This window comes from Dioscorea cayenensis, chromosome 13 (assembly GCF_009730915.1).
Source record: "Dioscorea cayenensis subsp. rotundata cultivar TDr96_F1 chromosome 13, TDr96_F1_v2_PseudoChromosome.rev07_lg8_w22 25.fasta, whole genome shotgun sequence".
In the NCBI taxonomy this organism is placed as follows: Eukaryota; Viridiplantae; Streptophyta; class Magnoliopsida; order Dioscoreales; family Dioscoreaceae; genus Dioscorea; species Dioscorea cayenensis.
Window position 1 is genome coordinate 1,251,749 of NC_052483.1, and position 27,452 is coordinate 1,279,200.

General features: G+C 36.4%; 5 protein-coding genes across 8 annotated transcripts; 2 read left to right on the top strand and 3 right to left on the bottom strand.

Annotated features, from left to right (window-relative positions):
• Nucleotides 1-454: 454 nt before the first annotated feature.
• Nucleotides 455-4,524, bottom strand: LOC120274451 (NADH-ubiquinone oxidoreductase subunit 8-like). Its single transcript, XM_039280983.1, has 8 exons — nt 4,369-4,524; nt 3,708-3,801; nt 2,304-2,357; nt 2,093-2,184; nt 1,863-1,976; nt 1,567-1,634; nt 1,364-1,475; nt 455-736 (listed from the first exon to the last, which is right to left on the bottom strand). Exons 1-8 carry the CDS (start codon nt 4,420-4,422, stop codon nt 641-643), a joined length of 684 nt encoding a protein of 227 aa, XP_039136917.1. The 5' UTR covers nt 4,423-4,524; the 3' UTR covers nt 455-640.
• A 999-nt stretch (nt 4,525-5,523) lies between these two features.
• LOC120274508 (protein NUCLEAR FUSION DEFECTIVE 6, mitochondrial) lies at nt 5,524-7,947 on the top strand. Of its 3 annotated transcripts, none has more exons than XM_039281051.1 (3): nt 5,524-5,682; nt 5,781-5,902; nt 7,728-7,947. In XM_039281051.1, the coding sequence occupies exons 1-3, from the start codon at nt 5,564-5,566 to the stop codon at nt 7,745-7,747; spliced, it is 261 nt and encodes an 86-aa protein (XP_039136985.1). In that variant the 5' UTR covers nt 5,524-5,563; the 3' UTR covers nt 7,748-7,947. The 3 variants fall into 3 exon arrangements, with proteins under 3 accessions (XP_039136985.1, XP_039136983.1, XP_039136984.1); XM_039281049.1 differs by lacking the exon at nt 7,728-7,947 and adding an exon at nt 6,848-7,058; XM_039281050.1 differs by lacking the exon at nt 7,728-7,947 and adding an exon at nt 6,490-6,804.
• Nucleotides 7,948-10,110: 2,163 nt separating this feature from the next.
• LOC120274880 (uncharacterized protein At1g01500-like) lies at nt 10,111-12,601 on the top strand. Of its 2 annotated transcripts, XM_039281424.1 has the most exons (4): nt 10,111-10,262; nt 10,500-10,565; nt 11,101-11,856; nt 12,148-12,601. In XM_039281424.1, the coding sequence occupies exons 3-4, from the start codon at nt 11,155-11,157 to the stop codon at nt 12,379-12,381; spliced, it is 936 nt and encodes a 311-aa protein (XP_039137358.1). In that variant the 5' UTR covers nt 10,111-10,262; nt 10,500-10,565; nt 11,101-11,154; the 3' UTR covers nt 12,382-12,601. The 2 variants fall into 2 exon arrangements, with proteins under 2 accessions (XP_039137358.1, XP_039137359.1); XM_039281425.1 differs by lacking the exon at nt 10,500-10,565 and having other exon boundaries at nt 10,118-10,262.
• A 2,578-nt stretch (nt 12,602-15,179) lies between these two features.
• LOC120274917 lies at nt 15,180-16,136 on the bottom strand. The gene has a single exon (XM_039281456.1). It carries the CDS (start codon nt 16,134-16,136, stop codon nt 15,180-15,182), a length of 957 nt encoding a protein of 318 aa, XP_039137390.1.
• Nucleotides 16,137-22,283: 6,147 nt separating this feature from the next.
• Nucleotides 22,284-23,777, bottom strand: LOC120274918 (cytochrome P450 94A1-like). The gene has a single exon (XM_039281457.1). The coding sequence runs from the start codon at nt 23,775-23,777 to the stop codon at nt 22,284-22,286; it is 1,494 nt and encodes a 497-aa protein (XP_039137391.1).
• Nucleotides 23,778-27,452: the final 3,675 nt, after the last annotated feature.

Sequence of the window (27,452 nt, forward strand, 5' to 3'; positions counted from 1 at the left end):
ATCGAGACGTGTTTGAAAAAAATAATCATGTCGAGAGGATCTTTTAGAATACTCGAAAATCATGGGGTTTCTTTGTGAATACCTGAACTTTGGAGGGACTTTTTGTTCATTTCCATTTTTTTTTAATTCTAAAATTGTGTATTTTTTTTTATAAATAATAGTGTAACAATTTATTTAATTTTAAAAAATGCTCTTAGTTCTACGAAAACAAATAAATATCTTTCTATCAAGATATATTTTTAACAATATTAATTATTTGTAGCTAATAAGTTTTGTTTATGATTAAACTCAAATAAATCTGACATATTTGGCACAACACCTGAAAATTTTTGCATTGAATTTTGCTTGTATAAGATAGGCGAAATAAAAGACGCTGGTCAAATAAATAGAATCATTTTGAAGGATATAAGAAAACAAAACATTCGCACAAAAATCCATAAACTTTTCTAAGCAGAAAAAAAGATCTCATCAATAGTTTGATATGATTTACCTGAGAATTTGGATTGTTTGGAAAATAACAACACTGGTTTCAAGCACATTGAATGCAAAACATCAAAAGTTACAAAAGTTGCTTTATTTTCTAGTTTCAGGAAATACAAGAACATGAGTAGCCTCAGTGAAGTTCAGATTAAAAATAAATTCAACGATAAAGGCTCTCAGATCTCAGGTTTTCGGCGATCTCAGTTTCCCATCTGTCGCCATTTTCCAGCAATTTCTCCTTGTCATACAGTAATTCCTGCAATTACACAATGAATGCAGAATAAATCTATTTTTTTCAATCTGTTCCGATAATAATTACAGCAAGTGTCCGTCATGGTATGATTTGGATATGCAAGTGATTATTCTTTATCTGTTTTAGTAATTGAAACTCTTTATGGGAGTTTCATGCCGAACAGTATATGACTGGAAGGCAATTTTGGTCAATCAGCAGATAAAACAGTCAGAAAGAAGCAAAGTGGTGGTTCTCAATTGGAGCTAATTTATGCATGCATCTTGGGACCTTGAACTAACTCACTATTAATCAGTCAAAACCCATTATGGTGTATAAAGGCAAGTAGGGTATACCCCGTACGCAGTGATAAATCATTACATTGGTGGAAAGAACAACTAATTTACTAGTTGAACAGTCCATGATGAAGTTTGTTGCCTCATGCCTGATTATGACTGGAAGGTGACTTTGGCCAATGGCCTGATAAAGCAGGCAGGAAGAAGCAGATATGTAATTTTCTTGGAGGGAGGAGGCATTCCAATTGTAGCTAATTTACGCAAAGTGAACTACTAAGCAGTTGAAGTTTATGGCCAGCTTACAATCATGAAGAAAACACCAAAAAAAAATAAAACAATGGATTGAAAAAATAATTACCTCATGGGTTTCCGTGGCAAATTCAAAGTTAGGCCCCTCAACGATGGCATCAACAGGGCAAGCCTCTTGACAGAACCCACAATAGATGCACTTTGTCATGTCAATATCGTACCTGCCACATACCATCCACGAGAGTAAATATGAACTACAAAATGCATCAGGAACTAAAAGACAGCAATGGAATGAGGAAATATGAATGCTACCTGGTAGTGCGACGACTGCCATCTTCACGTTCCTCTGCTTCAATTGTGATTGCTTGTGCAGGGCATATCTGACCAACAATAAAAATCTCATTTATCATTGGTCATGAATAATTTAAATTGGACAAAGAAACCCCATGTCACGGAATCTATTAGTCAATGAGTATATGTACTCTCCTTTATTTCGCATAACAGGACAAAAAGGTTTGACAATTCAAGAGCAAGTCATTTTGATTGAAACCCATCTGAAAATTTCAATTTTTTGGAGACAAAGTCCTTCGATAAGAAACAATACTAACCGCTTCACAAAGCTTACAAGCAATGCAACGTTCTTCCCCGGTAGGATACCGTCGGAGCGCATGCTCTCCTCGGAAACGGGGACTCAAAGGGCCCTTCTCAAAGGGGTAATTTATCTGCAATAGTTAAAGAAAGAAAGAAAAAAAGAAACCATGAGTTTCCCAAAAGAAAAAAAACCAAGGAGATGATGCTGAAATCAGGCTCTGAAGTCCAAAAGGAGCCTGGAACTTACTGTGACTTTAGGCTCAAAGAAGTATTTTAGTGTCAGCATCAGACCCCTCACCATTTCAGTCAGAAATAATGTATTAATACTTTGCTCAAAAACTGGGAGGCAGTGAAAAAAATATGACATTACTTGCACAAAATCTTTCAGAGGTAAAAGAGCATAAAGTTGCTGGAGAAAAAAATAGAAATAATATAAGCTACAACGGATATCACTATACCAGCACTCCAGTCCTTTGCAACTTCCTTTGCAAGCTTTTCCCTTTCTTCATCCTCTGCAAAGGAGCAAATAGAGAAAAGATTAACTAGCTGGTAGATAACAGAAAATGTAAACTTTGTCATTGATAAGGAAAACAGCATTAGATGCTTTATATAAATGTGAGTTGCAAGATTTTTTGTACTATCGCCAAATACAAACCATGCACCTAGAAACTCATAGGCGTGATCATGGTATGTACTAATAATCATAGACATTAGAAGTTGTAAGTCACGGGAAGCCATATTTTATCATAGATAACCATGGAACAAACTAATAACTCATCTCAATAACAAAAATTAGAAAATTATAAACCAGCACCGGTTGTTGCCTGTTGGTCTTCTTTGCACAAATGACTGCTCAAACATGCTGACTGACCAATACTGAAAATGACTTGCTCTTGACAATTAGCTAAACCTGAGCTGCTTGAGGGGCAAATAACTTCAACTTCCATTGACAATGATGAATATCCATTCCACCGAATTATTTGACCTTCAATGTGCTTGCACTTGTATAGACAGTGTTCTATGAAATTTGCTGATTAGGTCTTCACAGTGGTGAGGCTAGTTCATATTTAAAATTCTTAATATTTGGAGGAGTGAAAGATCAAAGTAAAATTGCATGGTATTCATAGATTGAAGGGAAACATCCACATAAGTTGCCCAAAGGGAAAAGAATTTTACAGAAGGAAGGCTACCTAAGGATTGAAGTTGAATCTTCCAATAAAAGCCTTCAATGGGGTAGGATTCAAGATTAAAAGGGTATAACTGATGTCTTTAAAACATTGTAACCTTCAGAAATAGAATAAACGATGAAGATGGCCCAAGTAATACATCAATGAACAGAAGAAATCATCCAAGTTTCTCCTCCGGTGTTCATAGACTCATGAAAGTTAGAGGATTTCATAATTTCATTAACGAACCAAACTCCCATCAACATTGTAGCCTTAAGAAATAAAATAAAGGATGACGATGGAAGGTCCAAGAAATATGTCAACGAGCATGAAAAATCATCCTAGTTTGTCCTTTGGTGTTTTCAAACTGACAGGAGTTAGAGAAATTTTAAAAATTTCACTAAACAACCAAGCAAATCTTAAGTTTCTGGTTGGTAATTACCACAACTGAACTGAGCAATGAAGAAACCAAAGCCACTGTTTCTTTCCTTAGCCATGTGGTGGAAGGTCAAGAGTGAAGGCACATGTAAAACTTTGAGAAATAAGTCAGCCTAGAAGGATGATTTACTGGTAGAGTTTCAGCATAACAATATGCCAAGCAAGAAGTGTGCGTGCTTGAAAAACAGCAAGGTGAAATTTAAAACTAAACATTCAACTTCAGAAAATAAAAAAGACCAAAGGGTGATGCAAAACAACCTTTCAGTTCCTTTGCTCTTGATGAAAAGGGACTCGAGTTAATTGCTGGCAAGTAATTCGGCAACACTGCTGCAGGCTGCCCACCTTGAAGAACCTGATGAAGATGAAGGATGACAACAAGTCCCATGAAAATATATAAAGATTATCACAGGAACTTTTTTTTTAAAAAAAAAAAGTATCACAGGAACTCTCTTCACACAAATTTCGCATGTCAAAATTATTATACAAACTCACTGAGTTACTAACAGAGAAACCATCTGAACAACAACAATGATCAGCAAAGGGGGTGAAAGCGAAGCAAATCATCAAATTTCAGCAACAAAAAACAAATATGATGAAATAGACGCGCTCCTAAAAGACGAAATTTTGACTGAAGAAAAAATAAACTTTTCTGAGATCAAAGCCCATGAAATACATCATGAAGCTAAAAAATCATAAAATTCACAGAAAAATTCAAAATTCTGATAGACTTGTAGATCTACAAGCTATGAATATAACGAGCACAGATCAAAATTAAAGATCTAGGGTTTGGGCACATATGATCAGAGCTTATCCAACAAATAACAATTAGATTCCGAGAATTCGGGAAGGAAAACAAGCATGGATTCATGGCGTACCATCAAAATAATCGAATACTGACAATGGAGTATGCGGAACTCACCGATTGGTTGGTGCGTAGGGCACGGATGGTTCGCCGGGCGAAGAACGCCGCCATGAGGGCGGGGACGGAGCTTGCTCTCTCTCCCGAAGTGGTCGAATTTCGGAGGGGCGGAGAACAAAGGAACAAGTGATCAAACGCTTCGGGATGTGACCTTGTGAAGCTTTTTTGCATTTATGCCCCTCTAAAATCAGAATATTTATGTTTTTTTTTGGGTAAGAATTATTTGTATAAGTCGTATGGAATGATATTTTGATTGTTAAACCAGGGTCGTTGCTGTTTGTCACCTTTACGTGAGCTGGGTTCAGAATGTCATGAGACAGTCCGATCCATACCCGGTGTAGGCGTTAGAGCATTGAGAGGACTTTTCCCTAATTCGAGAGGACCGGGAAGGACGCAACTTTGGTATACCAATGGTTGTTTAATAACTGATAAGGCATTTCACATCCAATGCTGAAGATTAAGAGTATGATTTTTTTTTGTAATATATGATTGAGATATAAATAAAATGTATAATAACCCGTCAATATTGTAAAAAATAATAATAAGTACAACCCTGGTGATAGGTCGGACATCCTCCGACTAATATATAGCTCTGTCTTACTAGCTCATTGGACTCTATGAGAAAGATCCTCTCTGTTTTTAGAAAAACACTTTTTTTATCTTTTTGTTATTAATTATTGTATATATTTTCAGTAAATCATTTATGTTTTTTTATTTTTTTACTTTTTGTTTATTCACTTTCCATAGAAAAAAAAGAAATAATTAAATTATGTGTTACAATTTTTTTAAAAAACAACATATTATATAGTTCTCAAAAATAATCTTAAAAAAATCTATATTTGTTAATCAATTCAACTTGTAAGCTTAAATTACTAGCAAATAAAATTTATATGTATACATATAAACACACACGTCATTATTATTATTATTATTATTATTATTATTATTATTGGCCAAATAACATCAAGATATTAATTTATCATGCTTGAAAGCCTTGAACCACGATGGTTCATTTGGATTGCATGAGAATTAGTGCAATCGGATCCGCACCATGAAAACCCGAATCCGCTTTGGCATCCTCCTAAACGTCACGTGCGTTTCACGTGCCAAACTCGTTCTCTCAACTCAGCCAACCGTGAATTAGGGTTTAAGAAGTAAAAGTGGGGTTTTTCTTCTCAAAGATCGAGAGGAAAAAATGGCGTCGTTCGTGAGGTCCGCCGCCACCTCCGCCGTTAGGGCGGTCGCCGGCCGCTCGAAGACTGCGCTTCCCAAAACTGTCCCGTTGAGGAGGGTCGCTGCTCCTTTCGTCTCCAGGTGATGCGCTGCCACACCCATTGAATCAGAGTATATGATTCTTTTGTTGCTCTTTCGGTTTGTTTGGGGTTTTTGAGGTTTTGGATGTTGGTTTTCAGGCGCATTAATCCTGCTGTTGTGAGTTTGGAGTCGCTGATGCCTCTCCACAGCGCCATCGCTTCGGCACGGCTGAAATCATTCATCGCTGTTGACTCCTCCTGTTGGAGTTGGCTCTCTCAAGGTGAGACCTTTGGCTATGTTTCCTCTTAATTATGCAATGCTTTGTTTTTCAAGAAAGATGGATATGTGATTGTTTGGATTGATTTCAATGTTTCAAATTTCGTGTGTAATCGTATAGATGGGATAAATGATTGTTTGTATTGATTTCAATGTTTCAAGTTTCGCGTGCAATCCTTAAGTAATGTACTTGATAATTGAGATGGGGCACTTGGAAGCTATCAAAAAATTTGAAAAGTTCAGCTTTGAAGCTAGGTTTTTGTTGTAATGACCTTACTTGCAAGTCTGACTGAACTTTACTTAAATGTTAGTGGATTATGTAGATAGAAAAAAGCTATCATAATGCTGAAATTTGAAATTTGAACCGGTTGTTTTATTTTGTTAAACAAGTTTCTGGTTCATGAAGCAATTTGTTAGATGGAGGATAAGGTTTCAAATGGCACACATAGTGTTTAAAAGTTTGAAAGTAATGGATTTTGGAATTATGTTTATGTATTCTGTGTTGCTGTAAGTGTACAAGTATTTGAAATTAATTTTTGTCATCTTAGAGGGACTTGTACAGTTTGGTAACTCTACTGCCTGTTATGTTAGGTTTACACAAGCGCATCTGACCACGAAGAGAGGGAGAATGTCATTGCATGCAAGATTTTGACTCATAGTTAAAAGCGCTGCTACGATTCTAGTGAATAAGTCACTCTTTTTGTATTTTTATGATGTTTGGCAATGGAAAACATGTTTGTGGGAACATGAGAATGATGTTCATGAACACCTCTGTGGTCTTTTTGCCATTATTAGAATCACTGAAGACCTCTATTTTGTTTATTTCTTTGGATTCTTGTATATTTTCTCCTTCCTTGGAAGGAGTTTATTCAAATATATTGCCATATGCTTATAATATTCTAGAACCAATGTGCAAAACAATGACTTGCTTTTTCTACTTCATGTATAGGACGTGCTTTACCATTGTGACCAAGATCTGTCGGCTTTATGCGGGGAAAATAGATTCCTAGAGCTTCTGTGTTGCTTTGAAGGATTAAAAATAAACTTCAAGCTTAGAAATCTTGAGAGTTGTATTGTGAGGTTATTTTAAGCCGAAATTTTTAAGCTATTTGTTTCCAATGACATTTTCATGTTGGTTTATCTAGTATCTTTCTGATGGATGCCTCCGTGTGTGTTGATTAATGTCTTATAATCTGTCCAATACTTGTATTGGATTGTTGGTTTAATTGGTAGGATGGGAATATAAGGTGTCTTCTGAAGCAAACTGAATATGAAATGGTTCTTCTAATGAATTGCCATTTTGTATTAACTAGCAAGTAAATGAGATTATTACATGCAATTTGGTAGTATCTGAAACATCAACATTTATCTTGACAATTATTTCTATCCATACTTCTTCTGGTTTCATTCGTTGTGAATAGGCTGTAGCAACTGTGAGCTTCCAAGTGTCTCCATACCTAATGTATCATCCAGGTATGAAAGTGGATGTCTTTGCCCTTACCTGTTAATTATTGAGGTCAACTAGACCTTTTGTCTGGTTATAAGATTGAGTTTTCACTCTTCATCTTGAAAATTTTCAGGACATTGCTTCACCATCTATTCGTGTGGGGTTATTGATTGAATCGTAAATTTTGCTTCTTTGTCTTCATTTCATAGTTCATATTGTTGCCGTATGTGGTTTTTAATTCTATTATGATCCGTATTTTGGTTTTATTATCTCCTTCTACTTCGGCTTAGTGTGTATAGATGCTCAGCTAATTCTGGTGGATTTCACTCTTCCACTAATAATGCTCCCATTTTGTGTTTTTCTGTTTGCATAAATCACCTAGACTTTGCAACCCCGCGGTGATGATGTCAAGGCTGCTGTATTTTTCAAACTGATTCAAGTTGCCTAGCAGTGATCATCCTGCTTCATCAATGAAAGAGATTCTTACTATTCATCCTTGATAGTTTTTGTTGAGCAAGTTGACAGTTTATTTTCAGTTCATTTAGTGTGGTTATAACTGCATATCTGTTTCCTTTCAATCAAATTTGTTTCCTAGTTGATTATAGGGTTTCTCAAACCTCCAAATAATGCTTACAGTGTATACAATTATTCTACGTAAACACCATGGCAAGGAATTTGCTGCACTTATTCTGTTTTGCAGCAACAAAGTATGGTAAAGAGTGTTTTTTGGGGCTTACATCTGTTAAACCTTGAAGTTACAGCAGTAAATGAGACAATTGCCCAGGTTGTATCTTGTGATCTAGCAGGTTACAAATTACAATGCTCAAAATCAGTAATTTCTGAATACATATATATTATACTCAAAGGAAATTTCAAGTCCTTTTTATCTTCTTTAGGTACAACAGCAAAATTTGAAGAATTCCATTGAATTGACAGAGAACCCCTCATGTTGGTTGTGTTTGGTTTGTGGTAACGTGAAAACATTACTGGAATTTGGTGATAATTTGAATATATTACTATGTTTGATTACTTTAGTTGTGGTAAAATTAACGGTAATGTAAAATTGCCAATAATAGTTAGTGAAATATTACCAAATAAGATGGTAATCTGATTACTATCAAAATAAATGTTTATTTTTTGTTTATAATTATGCCTCCATTCATTTAATCTAATATCTTATTATATTCATTATCAAAATCGTACTTCTTTTTTCTTCCTTTCAATTATTTTGGCCAATACCATCTAGAGCCATTGTTATTTGTCTTGTCATGTCATTGTCCTCCATTATCTTTAAATTTGCCATGGTTGAAATTAGATTAAATTTGTTTAAAATTTTAAATACAAAAGTATTTTAAAAAATGTGAAAAAAATAATTTTTGACATTATAACTTAATTATTTATTTATTTAAATATTTAAAATTAAAATTTTTAAAATTTTATATGTAGAGATAGCCAAGGTGATTACTATGACTAATACAATATGATAATAAAAAATTAACAGTAATATTAGTTTTTTAGCAAATATAGTAATTTTATATTACTATAACATTACTGGACATATAATATTTTTTTATTTTTTTACCATAAAATCTCATTATCGTTGCTTTACTGTGAACCAAACAATCTCTTGAGGTCAACAATACCTAATCTTTGTTGACAGCATGTGGGAGTGTTAAGTTTCTATCTTCCAATAGCTTATCAGATATTCTGAAGGTATCTTGTGGATTATTTATTAACTTTATTTAAACACATGTGAACATTACTAAAATTTAGTCCTTGCTTTCAAGTCTTATGATCTAATAATTTCTTCTTAAACTCAGGATTAGTGGACCAAACTCTTAGCAAAGAAGATAAGGATGCCATCACTTTCATATGGAGATCCACAACAAGATGTTCTAATCTTATAGCTCTGCCTTTTCTCTTTACTGATGTGACACTTAAAGTATATGTGGCCTAAATTCTATTGAAAGTCCAGCACAACAAAATCATCTTTCTTTTTTAAAATTTTTCACCACCATTTATTTTTTACTGCTGATCTGGAACTGTCATTATTGGTCCACAATACTTCAAAGTTATTGTCCAAATTATTAATTGGGAGATTGAGTAGGATTGGAGGAGAAGCTGGCACCATGATTCAGATCATGATGAGTTTTGGCCGCTATTTTTGTATTTCATGTTTTATTTGCATGTTTTTAATGTCTACTTATTCTGGTCTACAGAGCCGGGAAAATAATAATATTGTTTGATGATGAGATCACATGCATTTATAAATTTGATCTTGTTTTTCATGTTATTTTTTTATGATTATTCCTATTGAGATCATCTTAAGTGAAAGTTTTTTTTTTTTTTTTGGGTTCATAAATCTGAAAAACAAAATTATTTTTGAAAAAATACAAACATTCCATTCACTTTTATTTGTTTTGTTCAGACTTGACTGTTTTTCAGTTTTCAGCTATATTTTTAGTGGACTGAATGTTATTCCTCTCTTTTTACCTTTTTTTTAAAATATTTTTTTTGAAATATAATAGATAAACCATTGATGTATTCAGTTTTTTAAAACATTCCATTAACTATGGGATTTAAATTTTGATTTTTTTTATTAAATATATACAAATAAATTACCCATGAGAATTCATTTAAAAACAAGGAAACACATATAGGCAATTCTAAACTATTAAAAATGCTTAAAAAGTAAATATTTAGATATAATTAATAATTTCAAATGTAAAATTAAAAAAAAGAAAAAAAGAAATAGATAAACACATCAAGCTATTTGAACCCTTCCATGGAGGCCATGCTTGATGACTACTTAGATAAGCAACACACCACTCCTCTTCTCTTCTCTTCTCTTTCTCGTCATGGTGCTCTCATCTCATGAATTCATGCCTTACCTCTCTACACTCACTGCTATTCTCTGGTATTTTTTTTTTATGTATACTTTGTTTTCTACTCTTCGAATCAAAGTCCATGTCTTTTCAGCTTGTAAAAATCCTATTTTTATCATCAGTAATTGTCTTGTATTCTTATTTTTATTTTTTATTTTTGGCAAAGAGATGATTTTTTTTTGGCGTGTCGTGGCATGACCTTTTTCATTGTCATTATCCGCATCTTGGGTGATGTTAAAGATGTGGTTTTGTGTTGTTTATAATTTCAGCTTGGGCTTTGTGCTTGTGGTGAACTATGGAAGTAGATTGTAGAATCTCTGTTGTCTGGATTTCAGGTTTGTAGCTTTAATTCTCAAGATCTTATCCAATTTGAGGTTTTTCTTTCTTTCTCTGTGTCTTCCTTAACCTTTTTTGGTATGCTTTTGTTTATCTTCTGTCTTTGCTCTGAGATTGGTTTTGTATGTCCTGGGAGCTTTGGAGAAGGTGTCTTTTACTTCCCCTGATTTGTTTCATACTGTGTTTGATGACAAAGATTGTTCCTTTTCTGAAATTGGTTATGCTTCTTTTCTAATCTTCTGTTTTCTGGGTATTTTTCTCTTCTCCCTGTAGACCTTGAATCAAATTTGTGTTTTTCATCATGCTATGAAAATTCCTTCCAGTCTGAAGATTAATTGATTGCAGGATAGAAAATCAGCTTTTGAATTGCCTTCAGATAGTTGGACATTGTTGATTGATTGATTAACTTTTATTATTCTTTGAGAAGGTGGAAATATTCTGTTCATTGAGTTTGTGGCTTTAATGTTGACAGATTGTGCCTTGTAATTATTAAATTATAGTCTTGAAAAGGTTCTTTCATTCATGTTCTTTCAGGAATCCAGTTTACTTAAGTTATTGTGAGTAGTTTCACAACTTAAATAATCCAGAATGGAGCATTCTTATGATTCAGTTACTGATGATGATTCTCCGAATCCCGGTCGAAAGATTATCATGCACCCTCTTTACCTCCCAAGATCATCACCATGGTTTGAACTCAGAGTGTTCTATGTGAGATTAAGCAACTGTGAGGTTGATGATTATACTCCTGAGCACCTCACCCTTAATCACATACCACTCGCTCCCGATACGATTCTTGAAGTGAATGGAAAAAGAAGTGGTATCTATTCGGATTGTGTCTTTTCTTCACTAAGACGGGATAGGGTTGATAAGAAATCAGATGAAGCTACTTTTGTGAGCACAGATAGCTTAAGGATGACAGGAAGTGTGAGATTTGAGGTCTATGACAAAGATGATCTTTTGTTATGTGGAGTCCTTGAATTGTGCAATGGCAATGGTTATGTGAAGGAGTCAAAAAATCACAGTAAGAAATGGAATATGAAGTGCCAATCTTCGGTATCACCTGGCTCGAGTTTTTTAAAGGGAAAGCAATATTTGACTGCGGATGTTCCTTCCCCGACCATCGAGGTGTATGTCGCCGGCTGTTTCTCCGGTACTCCTATCATCTTGACTAAGACTCTTCAGCTTGGTTTCCGGAAGAAACACCAGATGAAGGCGATGCTTGATTGCATACCGGAGTTTGAGGGCACCACTGATATGAAGAAAGAATCACCATTTGAGGATCCTTTACAGGTGATTTCATTCATCATATATATATTCTTCTCTTTTTACTTGAACTCTTAACAAAATTATGCGAAAATTTTATTTTCAATATATCGGTCCTGCCGTTTGAACTCTGAGTTCATCATAGTAACAAATTCCTGATCTAATAGTTTGTCACAGAGTAGCTTGACTTGTAGGTAGAACTTGACCATCCAAATGAGATAACCATACAACATCAATGCCGATTCTTTGTTTCAAGTAGCATTGCTCTTTTAGTTATTATTCATATCAGTAAAAATGTGCTTCATTGTTGCCTTGCAGTTATCAGAATACCGAGATTACAAACCCGAAAATGCTATGGACATGGACTACAACAGTATTTACTCTAGAGCAGAATACTTCGACGAGGATGGTGAGCTTTCATGGTTCAATGCTGGAGTGAGAGTTGGTGTGGGTATCGGCCTTGGAGTCTGCGTAGGCGTTGGCATCGGCGTCGGTTTACTCATCCGAACATATCAAGCAACCACTCGGAACTTTAGAAGACGGCTCTTTTGATGCCGAGACAACTAGTTTTATGATCCTAGTACTTCCATAAAGCAGCTGACTTTGTGTTCTCTTTCATGGAGTTTGTTCATACTGTGAATTTGTTCTTGTTTTTGGAGTTGCTGACAAAGTTCAGGAGTCTGCTCTCTTGCTATGACAATAATGTTGGAAGTTGGAACTTAGAAACAATATATATATACAGTTATACTATGAAATTTCAAATTGAGATTAATGCTTGAGATTGGATTAGTGTTACTTAATTGTTTTCTTGAATGGGATTAATGTTGCATTCTAATCATTCAGCAGAATGAACAATAAAAATCAGATGATTTTGAGCCCAAATCCATGCATTTGGCATATTGTTAAAAGCTTTTGAAACATGGTCTTTATTGAAAATCAGATAATTTCCTTTTGAAAAAGGTGGATGAACCACATATATTAAAGTAAAAAGCAGAGGGCATAACAAAACCATCCACTAGCGTGGAAACAAAAAAGCAGATGAAAACTGGAGGAACAACGGGTCTCCTCCTAACCCAAAAGGAAACAAGAGCTACTCCTCGCCACCGAGCTGATCACCCTCACTGAACTCCGCAGCCCTCGGACCCAAGAACTCTAAGCTGCGACGAATACACCTCAAAGGTTCATCCAAACGACCTTGACCACTGTCCATGTCTGAGGAAAACCAAAGTAATAGCATTCGATTAATTTTTATAATAATAGCATGAGTTGGCATAACATTGGCATTAAAAACACAATCATTTCTAGTAAGCCAGACATTCCACACAATTGCTTTTCACCACGGATCACAAATGCCCCTCCGGGCTCGCAAGGACCACCTCCAAGAGTCCCAAAGCATGGTCATCAAGTCGGGTGGTTCAGGGAATTGCAGCAATCTTCCAAAGTAAACCCAAATGGGACGAACACAAGGGCAGCGTAAGAAAAGATGATCCACCGATTCGATGGCCCTATGGTAGAGAACACAAGTTGCCGTTGGCAACCTGTTACACCTCCGCTTCTCAAGGTTTTCCAGAGAGGGAATACGGTTCTTCCAGACTAACCAATTGAAAAGGTTAATCTTTTTCGGACATCTACTTTTCCGTAAGAGCGAGCCACCGGGACAACGTAACCCCCATCCATCGAAAAGTTGTATAACGACTTCACCGAGAAAAACCCCATTCGAGTGAGCTTCCAAGACTTAAGGTCCCTATCACCTTCCCCTCTGTTCCTCAGCTTCTCCCCCAATAGTTGAACTCCCGGAAACTCCGCAAATGGCGCCAGCGTCAGCAAGTGGGTAAGGTCAAAGATAGAAGCATTCTGGTGGGAAGAGCTGCAGAACAGCTCCGGCCAGATATACATAGGCGCCATACCATCTAACCAGGCATCCTTCCAAAAGGATGTCTCCTGACCAACACGGATATCAAAGGATAAACAGGCCCGGAAGGCAGGGGGTACAAATGATTACCCCTTTCCAAAAGAACGACAATCGGCCCCTCTGTCTAGGAAAAAGATCCCACGCTGACAAAGAATAATTAAAGCGAATCACATCCGAAAGGTACCAATTTTCTTGGGTCACAAATTTCCACCACCACTTGCCTAACAAAGCCTGATTAAAAGCGTGGAGATCTAAAATTCCCCACCCACCATAATCCCGCGGCCGGCACAGACTCTTCCAGCTCACCAGTCTACATGCCGGTTTGTCAATATCAGGGCCCGTCCACAGGAAATCTCTTCTGATTTGGTTAATCTTTTTGATAACCCAAGCAGGGAGACGGAAAATAGACATCCAGTAAGTCGGCAGAGCCGAGAGGACAGAGTTCACCATCGTAAGACGACCCCCTAACGAGAGGTATCTGCCTTTCCAGGAAGCCAGCCTTTTGCTCACTTTAAGAATAATCCCATCCCAATCCTGACGTCTAGGTCTACGCCCAGCAATTGGAATACCCAGGTAAGTAACGGGTAGCTGTCCCGTAAGGCAGTTCATGGTATCAGCAGCTTCCTTAGTCGGAAGGTCACCCCATTTGCTCGAGAATAAGCAAGTTTTGGAAAAATTGGTTGCAAGGCCTGACAACCCTTCGAAAATGAGCAGAATAAGTTTAACAATTCTCAGATCCTCCAACCCACCCGTCGTTAGAATGAGCAAATCATCCGCATAATGAAGATTACATCGATTCCCGAAATCCCCAAGTGGGACGCCCACCAAAATCTTGGACATCAAGGCGTGAGAGAACATTGCACTAAGCACATCGGTGACCAGGATGAAAAGAAATGGCGATAATGGGTCGCCTTGTCGCAGGCCACGCTTATAACGAATATACCCGTTGGGTGCACCGTTGATCAGGACATTAGCTTTCGACGAAGAGAGAATGCATTTGATCCAGCCAATCCAACGATCACCAAAGCCCCTTGCCTTAAGCAAGTCAATCAAGAAGTCCCAGTCAACATGATCAAAAGCTTTCGCAAAGTCCACTTTAAGGATGTGCCCAGGAAGTCTTCTGTTGTTAATGCTAAAGATCAATTCTTCCGCCATTGCAACGTTCTCCAAAATACATCTACCTTTAAGGAAAGCCGATTGTTCCGCATCCACAAGGGAGTTCATCACCTTGCTAAGCCGAGACGCCAGCATTTTAGATAAAATTTTGAGAGTAGAGTTGATAAGGCTGATGGGGCGAAAATCACCAGGCCCCTCAGGAGAAGCGACTTTGGGGATGAGGACAATGTTAGCCCAGTTGATCCTTTCAAGGTTCGCCCTCCCATCGTAAAAATCCGCACAGAGATGGAAAAGATCCATTTTGACAGTATTCCAGAACTGCTTAAAAAAAATGGATAGGGAAGCCATCAGGCCCAGGAGCCTTGTCACCACCCAACTCAAAGACGGCCAATCTCACTTCCTCAATAGTGAAAGGGACCTCAAGAGCCGCCATGTCCACCTGTCTCTTGTGCTCCAGAAGAGCGTGGAGGTCAATCTTGTATCTCGAAGTCCTCCCAGATCCAAATTGCTGATGAAACATATCTACAAATAGCTTGCCAATCTCACGGGGCTGAGAGATCTCCCGACCAACAAGTTGTAAGGAGTTAATGAAGTTTCTATTTTTGCGGCCATTCGCCGTTGCGTGAAAGAATTTGGTATTCTCATCCCCCTCCTTCAGCCAGTTAAGTCTGGACCTCTGCTTCCAGTATAGTTCTTCTTGCTTAAGGGTGTCCCCAAGTTTCTCTCTCAGAGTGTGCTCCTGATGTACCTCCTGGGGAGTGAGACACCGAGATTCCTTCATCACATCTAACTTATCGATCTCTTGTAACAACTCCAACTTCTTTAATTTGATCGACCCAAATGAAAATTTAGCCCAATGTCGGAGTTGTTCCCGCAAAGAGGACACCTTTTTGGCCATGATAAAAGCCCCGCAACCCACGGGGGTCGTCGAATTCCACCACTGTGAGATAAGCTCCTGGAACCCCTCCGTAGTAGTCCACGCAAGCTCAAATCTGAAAGGACGTGGATTGGTAACGATCTTGCCCATCTCAAGGCGGATAGGGACATGATCCGACCCCACTCTTGGTAGACAGTTTTGGATAATTTTTAGAAAGATCATCGTCCACTCAGAGCTAATGAGAAATCTATCAAGTTTCACCCAAATCGGATCCGATTGACCATTTGTCCAAGTGAACCGTCGCCCCATCATAGGTGGCTCTAAAAGCGACATCGCCTGTAGGAAGTCGTTAGCCTTCCTAATGTCTCCCAGATTTCGTTCCCCACCAAGTTTGTCCTCCATGGAGAAAATAGCGTTGAAGTCCCCACGGGCACAATCCAAGGAATAGTAGGAACACACCTAGAACTCTGAAGCTCCTCCCGAGGCGGGGTTTTAACGACCTTGCGTTCGGACCATACACCAGTGATGCACCGCCACACAAAGTTCTCTTTCAAGGAAAGAAACTCCATGGTCAAGCTAAAGACGCCCACCTTGACTGGTTGCCCCTTTAAATAAACTACCATTCCACCCAATAATAATTCCCCTACTGGAGCCCCTCGCAGACACATACTCAAATTGGTCCAAATTCTTCCCCGATTTCTCTCCACATCTCATTAGAGATCACCTCCAATTTTGATTCTTGCAGGCAACAGATATCCGCAAAATGTAAATTCAAAAAGTCTTTAACAAGAAACCGCTTAGCCGGTCTCCCCAACCCTCGCACATTCCAATTGACAATATTCATTAAAAAACCATTAGTTCTCGCGGACCTCAGAAGAGGTCTCCGCCTGCTCATGAGAGCAACGCTTCAATTCAAGAGAGCGAATATGATTAATACAGTCATGCATCGCATCAGTGAAATTAATGCCACAAGCATTACAAAATTTTAACAATTGTGCATCAGACCAATCATTAATCAAAAGCGGTTTGGACGGCATACCTCCCATGTCGTCGCTTTTAAGCACCTTCTTTTTCGAAGATCTGGGTGGCTCCGCCACGAACCCCGCTTCTTCATTAAATCGAGAGGAGGGTTTTTTTGGTCTCTCACTTCTTCTGGTGCCTTGGGGATGGTCATCCGCAGGCACAGCTTCACCCGAGCCAAGATCTGGAAGCAAGACTCTCAAATTCCTTTCAAAGTCCGACATAGACTCATCCGATTCCGAGAGAATCTCGGGAGAGGAATGAACCACCGGGATTGACGTCGTCTCCCTTTGGCTATTTTGGCGAACACCATTTCCTTCCTCTTCATGGTCCACCGACACGTTCTGAGGAATTAAAGCCCAATACCCAGCGAGGAATTTCCAATTAAAGCCCACAGGAGGGACCATATCGGGTGCAGGTGGGTGTGTATTCAAAAACTCCCTAGAACCAACAATAGAAGATTCCCCTGCCACTTGGTTTGCTAAACACCCCATCGGTCCACTGGGCATCGCCAAATCAGGCCCAGACTCATCACAAGAGCCCGCCTTCAAATTAGGCCCATCATCCTGGGCCGGGCTCAGCACAGAACACTTCACTGGAGGAGCAACCACCTCTTCATTCACAGGAATGAGATGGGCCCGATCCAGCGCAGCAGACCCATTCTTGCGGCCCGAAGACAGATCACCCAATTGATGCACTTCGCAAATAAGCAATGGATCCAGATAACAGTCTTCCCCGACAAAGCCAAGTCTTGGGCCCAAGACGACCTCCTCGTTCAGAGGATCAGAGATCCCGGACGTCGTCGATGCAGACAACGTTGCGAAACCCTGGGACCGTTCAAGGCCTTGAAGCTTCCACCTTAGGGATCTCCGACCTCGGACGTCCTGAGATCGCAACTTGGCAAATCTCGAGCAAGCTTCGTCTGCTGATGTTTCTCGCGCCAAAACTCGACACGTCCATGTCTTGGGCCACGACCCCTTGAGTTGTCACTTCTCCGTTCGGGAGACCGAGCCCGAGGCAGACCCTCGGTCTCGCGCTGCTGACCAGATAGACCGCTGGATCCCCTCGGTCTCACACGAGCACTCGGTTGCCAGTCACCGCTGTCGGAGTGGGAGCTAAGCTCCACCACCACCTCCGGGATCTTATCGACACTCGGATGGGAGCAGTGCTCAACCCTCTCCGATGCCATCTCCAACGTCTCAGCAACCACCTTCACCGGCCGGGACCCCCCCGCCGTCAGACGGTCCACCTGTGACCTCCCAGATCTCATCTCCGTCACTGAAGCAAGAGCAGCATCACCCCCTTGGGACAAAATATTTTTTCCCTTATCTGCGCATGACAGCCCATGAACAGCACGTTGCACCCCATCCGGGTCCGATTTCGCCTCCGCTTCCGTCACCACATAACGTCCCAGTTCCCGATTGAAGACCGACAGCGAACATCTATCACATGTAACAACAACCACATACCTCCGCATACCTAGACTTACCTCGATCTCCAGCGGTAGAGAGATACCAGCACGACATCGCACCAGGACTGAAATAAAACGTTTGTGTGAAGTCGCCGCCTGCGATATCGCAACAAGCTCCCCGGTTGGCCGCAGCACCTCCGAGATGATACCCCAGGACCAACCGTGCAAGGGAAGGTTCCAAATATGTAACCATTGGCCATTCCCTGATGCTCTACCCTCAGCTCCCAGCTCAGCCGACCAAGGAGCCAAACGTAAGCTGCATACTCCGTCCTTCGTTGATGCCTTGAATGTCCCCATTTTACAGATCTCCTTCACCTCCGCTCGACTCTTCAGCGGCACCACGAAATCGCATTCATTCAATGGAGTAATTGGACCGGCCAGTTGTATGTTGAGGACCGCCGGCACAACATCCATAACACTCGACTCGTTCACAGCACCATCCACAATAGAGAGGATAGCCACCTTCTCCAGTTCCTCACGTGTTGTAGCAACCTCCGGCAAGACGGGAAGAGAGACCGCCAACCGTGTAGGTAACCCCCGACGTGAAGAGTCCGCGTGTAAACGCTGTGACTCTGCACAGCCCTGAGCAGGAGGCCCCGTCAACGGCCACTTGGATCGCACATGAAGTCGTTTACGAGGTGGGCTACGCTTCATCTCCACCTTACAGCTTGCCGCCATATGTCCCACCCCCGAGCAACGGAGGCACACCACTTGGTGTCTACATTCCGCAGTAACATGAGAAGTACGAAAACAGCGCCCGCAGGTGGCCTCCTTCGGCGAGCGCGGCCGCTTCGATCCCACAAGCTTCGACCTCACAGGTGGCTGCAACATACGCACGCTCCGTTGGAGCTTGGACAAGCTTGGTCTACCAGCTACATCATCCCCCGAAGAAGGAGAACTAACCACCTGCGCATATGAAGCCTCCGGCTTCTTGCTGTCGTCCTTCAAAATCCGCGAGCTCACCCTATCAACAGCGACCCCACCACTTACCTCGCCAACAGGTAAGCACACATCCGCCCCTCCGTCCGCGTCCCCGGTCGACGACCTCCAGAGGTCCCGGAGAAGACTCGTTCGCCCCTCCATCAACAGCCCTGATACCTTGCAGGGACTCTCTCTCTCTCTCTCTCTCTCTTCAAATCCTACCGTCTTCTTTCCTGCCTAGACCCAGATAATTTCCTTGGGTTTGTAAGTTTATCTCCATTTTGGGTTTGTAAGTTTATCTCCATTTTGTCGTTTTTGACTGTCATTTTATGAGCTTTATTGAAATTATTAACTTTATTAAAGACTATGATTTATTAATTTTACATTTTACATGGAATCAAAGCTAATGCACTGTTAAATCATACAATTTAAGTTCATCAGTAAAGTCCAATCTATGCTTATCATTCTTAAACAATAACAGATGCAATTTAGTCTTTAGTTCGTGAATCACGATGGAACGAAAATGACAACAGAAAAAAATATATATATATATATATTTATATAAAAAACAACAAATGATAATTAATAACTTGTTGTTTGTGTACAGATATCATTTTCATAGAAAGATATTAGCAATTGCAATCGTCTACCTAATATCATCAAAATAACTTTAAAAATTTTGAGATTTCATTTTCTACCTATTAAAAACAATTGAGGTGCAAATTTTATTCATGGTTTGTTCAAGATTAAAAATAAAGTAAAAAAATAATAAAAAATTAATATAATTTTTATTTTTTTAAATTATTAAAAAAAAATGTTTTGTTTGATTGATGTTATAATATTTAGAAGCCAATCTTTGTCTTCATTCAGACTTTGTATGACGTGTGTTTGGATGGATATAATGGTTCTACTTGTATTACTCTTGCCCCAATCAAAAAGTCAATTATATATATATATATATATATATATATATATATATTTATATATATATAGTTTTTATCCTTTTTTTCATCCTAATTTTTTTTTTGTTAATTTTCATCCTCTACCTATTATATAAATATTTTATAATAAAAAATATTAAAAAAATATAATATACTCGAATATTAAAGTAAAATGTTTAATAATTTTCATCCTCTACCTATTATATGAATATTTTATATAATTTACATAGGAAATTAATAACAATTAAATAAAGTAAATATTAAAGTAAAATGTTTAATAATTTAATAATAGAAATTAAAATAAAAATCATACTCGAATATTTTACAAATAAAGAAATTATCTACATAATACATATTAATTAAATAATGAATTATCAAATTAAGATATTTATTTTAAATATTTATCATATTAATTAAAATTAATAATCATATTTAAAATATTTTATTAATAATAATGTAGTTATTATAAAGTCATTATACATAACTCATTATTTTTATATAAATATCAAATTTTTACTACAAAAGATATAAATATTATTTTATCTTATTTTTTCCATCACTTTTTCCATTCCAATTAATTTATTCCTCTGATAAAATATAATTTTCATTATTATTTTTAGGTATAAATATCAAAATGGTCCCTTTATTTTTTTGTTTTTCGTCCCATTTTAATCATACAATATAAAATTAAAGTCTTTTTTTAGTCGATTTGTATTTTTCTAGCGTTTTTGTCCTTTAGCAGATATCTGACTTTCTTTCGTCCCATCAGTATTCTGCATTTTTACATCTTTTTGATTCATCAATTCATCACTGGAAAGGCCAAAGGGGCGGGATCCGTCAAATTAGAGGGACCAAAAAGACAAAAATATAAAAAATATGAGGACTAAAAAAATAAATTTTATATTAGAAAGACTAAAATGACAGAAAACGCAAAACAGAGGGACTAGTTTGATATTTTGACCTTATTTTTATCACCTTATTTTCATTTCTATTGTTTATATTATCCCAAACTCATTATTATAGAAGAAAATTATATTTTAAACTAGTACACCTAGAAAGCCTCTTGATGCGGGAACCACGGGAAGGTAGTGTTTTTCCACATGCATTTGTTCACGAACTCCAACAACAGAAAAAATAAGTATTTTAATTTTATATTAACTATTGTAAATTATATAAAAAAAAACTCCATCCTCTCGGCAACTGAGCCGTCTTGATGTAATTAATTAAAAATGAATTTAATATCTTAGTCTACTTCTTACTTGTGCACGTTTTTTAAATTTTATTAAAAAAATTATAAAACTTATTTATTAAAAAAATGAAATATTATTTTGTAAAATTTAATTTATCTCTGCAATCTTTAATATTTTTAATAAAAATAATTTTAGAAAATTAATATATTTTTTTATAAAATTTAAGTTGATAACTAATTTGAAGTTTTGAACCGATTTTTTTAAGAAAATTAATTATAAATCTCTTAAGTTTAAAAACATCTCACCTAACCCCCACCTCACTTTGTTATCTTTTTTAAAAAATTTATTCCAAAATTACCTTTCAATATTGGCAAGAAAAATTTAGCATTATTGAGTTTTGTTTAACTATAAAAAATTGTAAGGAAAACCATCACTTCAATCCATTTTTTTTAAATTTTTACTTTAACTTTGTTACGTAGAAATACTATATCTTAATTTGGAGCTAAAATATTAAATAAAAATAGCACATACTAATAAGAAAACTTACATAATATATGAAAACTCACATAGAAAAATGAATTCACAAGTAAAATATTACGATTCTAAATGAAAAATTAACTTATGATCATCATTTAGTCAGATAGCAAGACAATGAGTGGAGGATATTTTTGTTAAAACACTTTAAATTTCACTCCTTTTGTCTTAAAAAAAAATTAAAAAAATAATCATAAAAAAAATATATTTCGTCACTTACAGTATTTCTTTAGATAACTGAATTTAAGTGGTACGTTTTTATTCATTTACTGTTTTCTAAATTATTGTAAAATAGATAAATAAATAAAAAGTAGTGGGGAGCAGATTATTAACCACAATCACTAGCATGAAAAACGTCAAAGCTTCAAGTTTACATGAACTTATTTCTTAAGCACATACGTACGCGTGCAAGATCAAAGAAACCCTAATAACAAAGCCAAGATAATAATAACCACTTTAACGATCAGTAGATTCAGTACACCAGAGGATGAACCCTAACAGGAAGACCACCTTTGATCCTAAGCATGATACCAAGATCCTTCACCCTCTCTTTCTCGCCGTCGACCACCTCGATCTCAAACCTCTCCAGCACCGCCGCAGCAATCGCCTTCATCTGAATATGAGCCATCTCTTTGCCCAAACACATCCTCGGCCCTGCATGGAAAACAGGGTACGTGAACGGGCTCACAGCTCGGAACTCCCCTTTTTCAATCCATCTCTCCGGCCGGAAATCCCCCCACTCCGGCCCCCATATCTCCTTCCTCCTTCCCATCGCGTAGGAGCTATACATCACCGTCTGTCCTTTCTTCACCGCCGTCCCGTCCGGCAACACGTCGTCCTCCAGTGAAGTTCTTGTCTGGAGCGGAACCGGCGGGTAAAGCCTCAAGCTCTCGGCCAACGCTGCGTGGAGATACACCATGTCTTTCACTTGGTCCAAAGAGAACACCGGGGCCTCATCCATCGTCTTCTTGGTTTTAGCTCTCACTGACTTGATCTCATCGATGATCTTCTCCTTCACATCTGGTCTTGTAGATATGAGCCAGAAAAACCAAGTTATGGCCGCCGCCGTGGTGTCTCTTCCGGCGAGAACGAAGCTGATGATGATGTCACGGAGGAACTCGTCGGAGTAGTCATTGTCCACAGCTATAAACCTCGAGAGGAGGTCGTCGCCGAGGGAGCCAGTCAAGTCTCGCCTCCTCTTTCTCTCCAGTACAACCTCCATGGCGAAAGCTTGGACCTTTGCAACCTCTTCTCTGAGCCGGCGTTCGGAACCGAGGTTGAGAAAACGCTGGAGCTTCCAGATGAACGGGAAAGGGTGAGAGAAGCGGCGAACGCTGAGCTGTGTGGCTTCCTCAAAGGCCAGAGCGAGCTCACGGTCGGAGAAGGAAGGTGATGAAGCGTTGAGAAGAGAGGGGTCATGGCCGAAGGTGACCTGGCAAGCGTTGTCGAAGGTGAAGAGCTCGAGAAGGTCTTGGAGGTTTATGATCTCGCCGGAGACGGAAGCAGAGGTGAGGAGAGGAAGGAGACGAGAGATGGACTCGAGATGGACGCGAGAGAGGATGAAGGCACGGATAGCTTTGGTGGAGAACTCGAGACTGGCAGTCTTGCGCTGGAGACGCCAGTGGTCGCCGTCGGCGTTGAAGATGCCGGAGCCGAGGAAGTCATGGAGGATGGAGGTGAAGGAGGAGCCTTTTGGGTAGTTGTTGAAGTTGGTCTTGAGGATGTGCTCAACGTTGGAAGGGTTGGAGGTGATGATGGCCATGAAGGTTGAGACGGTGCCGGAGGGGTTGGAGAGGAGGAGATCTGTTGTCCAGTCTAAGATCCGGTGGCTGTTCTTCATGAGTTCCAGGAAAGAGCCTGACTGGTTTTGGGTTCTGGTCACCGGTGAATGTCGGCGTCGCCGGAGTATGGTGAGGAGAATAAGGAGGAGAAAGAGGAGGATGGTGATCAGAGTTAGGGTTTCCATGGTGATGAACAAGACTCTAGTTTGACTAGTATGCATATCTAGTATATATATATAAATACACAGGTCACTGTTAGCAGTTAATAACCATGAAATGATTACCCATGTTTTTTATTTATCATTTTTTAATATTAAAAAATATTTATTATTTTTTTTTTCTAAAACTACATAACACTTTATTTAATTCCTTTTTTTTTAATTAAATATAACATAGAAATGTAAATATATTAAATATCAAAAAAACTGTTTTTGGGTGTTGTAAGTTAATAGTTTACTCTCAATAATTAAACAAATTAATGGCTTTAATCTTAGCTTGTTAATTAATAAAAAAACATGATTATAATAATAATAATAATTATTATTATTATTATTATTGTTGTAATAATTATTACTATTATAATCATAACACATTAAGTTACAATAATTAATAATAATTATGATTATAATTACAATACATTAAGTTATTATTATTATTATCATTAATATTTTTTTATTATCATTATTAATAATCTTTCGTATAAAAATAAAGCTCGATGAATCTTTCCACTTTAGTAATTCACAATTTCAGAAAAGTCTCTTTTAAAAAATTCAGATCCAAAGAACTTCACACGTATTAAAAGTCTTTCGTTGACACTGCAGACGTAAAAACGTTAAAAAGCACTTAATTTTCTCTCAAAGACTTTTAAAAATAAGTCGCTTTCTGCAACTGAAAAAGCGTTTTAATTTTTAAAAGTTTAACCAAAACAGTAGCATATATATATATATATATATATACACACACGTCACAGTAAGTAGTTCGTAACCATTAGATCATTTACAAACATAACGGTCATTTTAATTTTTTTTAGTTTTCACGTTTTAAAACACTTCTTTGTCTTTTTTTTTTATTTATAAAATTACAAAATTTATATGATATTAAATAATTTTTTTAAAATTTATTTTTAAATTTAATATATTTGTATAATTAAAAATAAATTATAATTAATTAAATATTAAATTATATATTTGACTAATAAAATTGTAAATAATTATAATAATTTTTTTTTAAAAAAATATAAATAAACAATTAATTTTAATCAATCGATATAAATTAAATAAATGCAGAAACGTGACACAAATTTGCACAGATCCCAAAACAAACACACGTGACAAGTACAATAATATTTAATAAAAGAAAGTGCCATCCACGTGATTTTACCAGTTTTTATATTTTATTTTGGGTATTTATTCAAAAGTAAGAGTGTTGAAATTTTTTGGTTTTTTAACTGTTTTATTTTAAAATATTATTTATTCATTTAAAAAATTTATGAGATATCAAATATTATTTTTTTATTTTGTATAATAAATTATATTCAATAATATATTTTTAATTATTTTTTTAAATAAAAATTAATATAAAATTTTATAAAATTTAAAATATCAACTATTCATATGAATTACATAGAAAAACGAACTTGTGAGAGTATTTATAAAAAAATAATTGAATTCTATATATTTTAGTATTTATTGAGGAGATGGCGACAAATATTTCAATAGTGGTTTGTCCTGTATGCATAAGTATAACAAAGGTCATCTTCAATTATGACCCTAAAACAAAAATTTGAGGTCATGGTCGTTCCAACCCACCCCTTTTTTCTACCACAAATTTTTTATTCAATATCTTTTATTTTTATTATTATAAATAATAAAAGTATAAGTTATTAATTTATATAATTAATACTTTAATTATAAGTAATATTTTAATATTATTATAAGTAATAATTTAATATAATTATAAATTTTATGTGCAATTAATTATTTAATATTTAAAATTTTAATTAAATTTTAATCAACATGTGTTTATTATTTATTTATCAAACTAATTAAAAATTTTATAATTAAATTTTTAAATAAATATAAATATTTCTTATTAGTAAAATATTACATTCTAAATAATATTTAATTAAATTATTATTGAAAATAATTAATCTCAAGTATTTTGTGATTAAATAGTAATATTAATAAAAAAATATGTGTAAAAGAATATATATATATATATATATATATAAGAAAAATTAGCAGCCTATTTTATATCAGATGTAAGTCAATAACAATAATTAAGAACACACACAATATTTTATAGAAAATAGGAGAAAAAAATTAATAACTTGAAACGAACTCTACAAACCATCTATGTGATGGTGCAGGTTGTGGTATTTTTATTTCATTAGAATAACGTCCTCAAAGATCACAACAAAGTCAGCGTAACCTTGTTGAAATATTCCACCTATTAAGTTCGGTGATTCGAATAGATATTTCAGTGACTAAGATAAACGCGAATTGGCCGTACGATTACTGGCTAGGTCATTTTCACCAGTAGCAATTCCTCCACAACATGCCTGTTTCCTTGTTGGTTAAACCCGATATCAAGTTCGAAATATCCAAAGCTGAAGAGTCATGAAGTACTATTAGTTAAAGATCAATATATAGTTATATATGAGTACTAGTTAATTTTAGAGCACCTACTAAGGTGGCGAATTTGGGTTGGATGCTAGTCTAAATGCGAGTGGATACAGGTCAGCGATGTGAGCTTTAGAAAATACTTTGGTTTTGAAAATACATGCAGTCCAGGTCGATCTTGTGTTTTGTTGGATACATTTTTATGTTTTCTCTTTTAAAAGGATTTATAAATATGGAATAATCGTAAACATATGTGTATGTGTGTATGTATATATATGTGTATATATTCCTATATATATATAGTATATATACACATCTATATAGTATAAAGTATACATGTATATATATATATATATATATATATATATATATATATATATATTAGTATATACACACACACACATATATATATATATTTGTATAACTATATATATGTATATATGTATATATATATACACATAAGTATATGAGTATATATATGTATATGTGATAAAAATACACTACTATATATTTATATAAATATGTAAAAGTATATGTATGTGTATGTGTATGTATGTATATATATATATATATATATATGCGTGTATGTTATATATATCTGCATTGGATCCAACTCGGGATTTGGTTTTCACGGCCCAATTTTGTGCTTAAAACCAAATGCACCAAAGAGACTAATATGTAATAATTACATCACGATTTGCAGATACTTACCGAAACAAACGATGAGATTTTCATACAAAAGTAAAGTATTTAGTTTTATATGTAAAACCAAACACACCCAAGCAAACAAACCCTAAATTTTAAATCTAGGGCGTTTATAGTAGTCATTTGAAGAGTGATCGATAGTTTTAACATCATAAATAATACCGAAAATGCACGTTTTATAGTATTGTACGATATGATAAATCATAAAAATATATATATAATATTTATATAAATAAATCACATCGTAATGATTCAAACATTTTTACAAAATAGTAATTTAAAAATTTAGCTGAGATTACCTTTTATCTATTTATTTAGGGGTTGTTTAGAGTTTGCGTGTAAATAGATGTAAGAAATGGCAAAATTTTGTAAAGTGAGACTGATTTCTGCATGTAAAAATGTGTTTTGTTGCAACATGATTACTACCATTTACATGTAAAAGAAAATGCTATCATAGCCTTTTGCTGTAATTTAACAGCAGCCAAATTGGCTATAAGCGATAATGAGACATTTCTGCAACACCTCTAACAGAGG